Genomic DNA, 3,376 nt, shown 5'->3' on the forward strand with positions numbered 1-3,376 from the left:
AATACGGCGAGGAATCGAGTAAAGTAGAAACGTAAGGAGTGAAAGTAATATCTAAGGAACGTAAGAACGTCTACGGTAACGTAAGAAACATCGTAACCTTGACGCGAGAACGTTTTCTTCGGATTAGGTTCCATGATCTCTGTAAGAACTTCTCTATCTCTTTATCTCTCTCTCTCCCTCTCTCTCTCTCTCTCTTTCTTTTTCTCTCTCTCTCTCTCTCTCTCTTTTTCTTTGTATATATTAATACCTACGTAGAGAGATTATTTTAATTACGAGTAAAAATTGCGCGGCTTAGAATGTATGAGATTCCATTGATCTCTGTTAATAGTATTTCTTCCTCTCTTTCTCTCTCTCTCTCTCTCTCTCTCTCTCTCTCTCTCTTTCTTTCTCTCTCTCCCTAGATATTACATTTAGATATATAATTAGTTATTTTAATCATAGATAGAAATCAAGTAGGATGTGCCAGAAATAAAACCTACGATTTTCGCTATCTTCCATTTCGAATACGGTCTATTAAACTAACACCTATGTAATCTTTGTCCAGATAAAATTAACTACTTTTACAAGCCTGTTAAGTATAACATGTCATATTATAACTTTTATAATATCTAATTATTTATATACGATAATATTACATATTAACAAATTTTAATTTATTATCCCTACCTTTCTTACTCCATATTATAATATAACGCTCATAAAATCCAATAATTATTTACTAAATATTATCTAATATCTAAATTATCGTATATGCATTTATATAACTCATATAATATTTAATTATTATTTTTTACTTTTCTTTTAATTACAGATTATTAGCTTTGTGCCTAATAGCTCTCTGCAGGTCGGCCGATGAGGAATACGATTACGAGGAAGAGGCAGTGGCCGCTGTGACCCCAGCCCCAAGTAAACCAGCACCTGGTAGACTGGGAGGACTCTTATCCTCGAGAGGACGAGTCAACGTCGGTGGAAGAAAAGCAACGCCGGTATACGTTCAGTTTATTACTCTAAACTTTCCCTTTTCATGACCTCTCTTAGTATTTTATATACGACGCGACGTAAACGTTTCATAGGCACAATCTACGACCGCTAAACCAGTCGAGCAACAGCCATTGGAAGAGGAAGAAGAGGGTGAGGAACCGCTCGAGGAGATTCACGAACAAGAGGAGATCGTCACTACGACGACCGAATCTTTGAAAAAGGTTCGAGGCGGTGTTAGACCTTTCAGGTATTTTTATATTTTACGTGTTTATTGTTCTCTTCCTTTTTTTCTTTTTTTGTTTTGTTTTCTTTTTTTTTTTTTTTCAACATATACCAACGATCCACTCGTATATTCATTCCTGCGTACACATTTATTGGACGTGCTTATGCATTATGATTAGATATAAAAAACGATTTTATATCGGATTTAATTTTAGAGAATATAATTTTACGAATCCGTTGTTGTCGTTCTTGTTGTTCAAGATCAAACGAGGATCTGATAGCCGCATTGAAAAGGCGACGTGCTCAGACTGGACCAAGTAGTCATACTCGTGAAACCTCAGGTACACAGGCTCAAACGGAATCAACGACTCCGAAGTCGAGGTAAATTGAATTTAGAATAATAGTATTTGAATAATTTTATCGAACGCGAACGTGGAATTCTGATTTTTCTTTCTTTCTTTTTTTTTTTTTTTTTTATTAGAACGTCGGCGAGCGGCCGCAATAAAGCTGGTAATTCGGGTGGAGGAGAATCAAGGACAACAACAGCGAGCCGTGGCAGATTTGGTTCATCGAGAGGTAAACCTGTTCAAGAAGAGGTCGAGGAAACGCAACAAGAAGAAATCCAAGTTAAACCTAAACCTTATCGTAGGGGATAGATATCGAAAGGTTTTTAAGAATCATAAGAAAAGAAAGATAGATAGAGATAGAGATAGAGATAGAGATAGAGATAGAGATAGAGATAGAGATAGATAGATAGAGATAGATAGATAGATAGAGAGAGAGAGAGAGAGAGAGAGAGAGAGAGAGAGAGAGAGAGAGAGAGAGGAGAGAGAAATCCTTTCTCTTACCTAACTTTCCGCAAAAGCAAACGATCAAAGTTTCTCTAAAGCGTAACATAGCAGCAAGAAACGATCTTTATCTTCGTCCTTGTCCACGTGTCCTTGACCTTGCCTTTTGCTTTTGCGTATTATAGAAGTAGATAATATTAATTAACCTTAAGTTAAATTCAAAACGAAACAAGAAGACGTAACCTATGGAAGAAAAGTAAAAAAAATGAAACAAAAAAACAAAAAAAAAGAACAAAAAGAAAAAAAATAAATAAATAAATAAAAAACGAAACAAAAAAAGAATATAAAGATCGTCCACGATCGAGCTTTTTTATCTTCTATCTATAACGTGATTCATTATTCTTTTCGAACTTAAACAATTATCTTCGTCTTATCTTTTGTAAGGGTTTTTGTTTCCTTTTTTTTTTTTTTCTTTTTTTTTTCTTTTTTTTTCTAACAAATTATATGCAAAAAGAAAAGCTTCTTTATTTAATTATATCTATTAGATCATTATTTCAAAGGCAAATAAAAGCTCATGATTTTTTTTTTATAGATCGTATATACTCAAATGCGACGATCTCTATAGGTATATAAATATATATATATATATATAAATATATATATATATATATATATATATATATATATATATATATATATATATATACACACGTATATAGATAAGATCTGTCTCTATCGAAGACGTCAAGTAGTAGATGTATAAATGTAAATTAATATGACACGAGAAATAAAATGATATAAAAAGAAATCAACAATTATAGTATCTTTTCGATAATGTGGGTTGAATGATTGCACACGATACTTGGAGAAAATTTTCGATTGGAGGATGATAAGAAAAAAAAAACCAAAAAAAAAAAAAAACAAGAAAAAAAAAGAAACAAAAAGAAATAAAAGAAAAAAAAAAAAAAAGATAAAAGAAACTCGAAAGAAAAAACGAAAATTTTGAATTCTCGTCAGACATCATTCGAATACATTTAGGTTTAGGGACTTGTTCTGTAGTTTTTTTTTTTTCTTTTCTTTTTTACCTTTCAATTTGATTTTTCGCTCTTTCTCTCTCATAATGAAATTCGAAAGAAGGAAAAAAAGAAAAAAGGAAAAGAAAATAAACATAAAAAAAGAAAGAAGGAGAGAGAAACAATATGGCCTTGGTTGCAGTATATACAAATGCAATATCATTTTACGATGAACGAGCTAAGAATTCAGCGAGAGTTCGTTCTGGGAATGCTTTGGCCGAAATACCGAAAGAAGAGAGAACCGATTGGAGAAAGAGGAAAAAAAAAGAGGGAGTATATTCGAGAGAGATAGATAGATGGATAGAAGGAGAG

General features: G+C 32.4%; 1 protein-coding gene across 1 annotated transcript in view; it reads left to right on the forward strand.

Annotated features, from left to right (window-relative positions):
- The window catches only part of LOC124954658, a 6,623-nt gene extending 4,012 nt beyond the window's left edge, over positions 1-2,611 (forward strand). The window contains exons 2-5 of the mRNA XM_047507899.1: positions 812-986; positions 1,074-1,228; positions 1,465-1,584; positions 1,685-2,611. Coding sequence (XP_047363855.1) covers positions 812-986; positions 1,074-1,228; positions 1,465-1,584; positions 1,685-1,859 — 625 coding nt within the window. The 3' untranslated portion in view covers positions 1,860-2,611. The remainder of the gene's footprint in view (positions 1-811; positions 987-1,073; positions 1,229-1,464; positions 1,585-1,684) is intronic.
- Positions 2,612-3,376: the final 765 nt, after the last annotated feature.

Source organism: Vespa velutina, chromosome 16, assembly GCF_912470025.1.
Source record: "Vespa velutina chromosome 16, iVesVel2.1, whole genome shotgun sequence".
Lineage (NCBI taxonomy): Eukaryota > Metazoa > Arthropoda > Insecta > Hymenoptera > Vespidae > Vespa > Vespa velutina.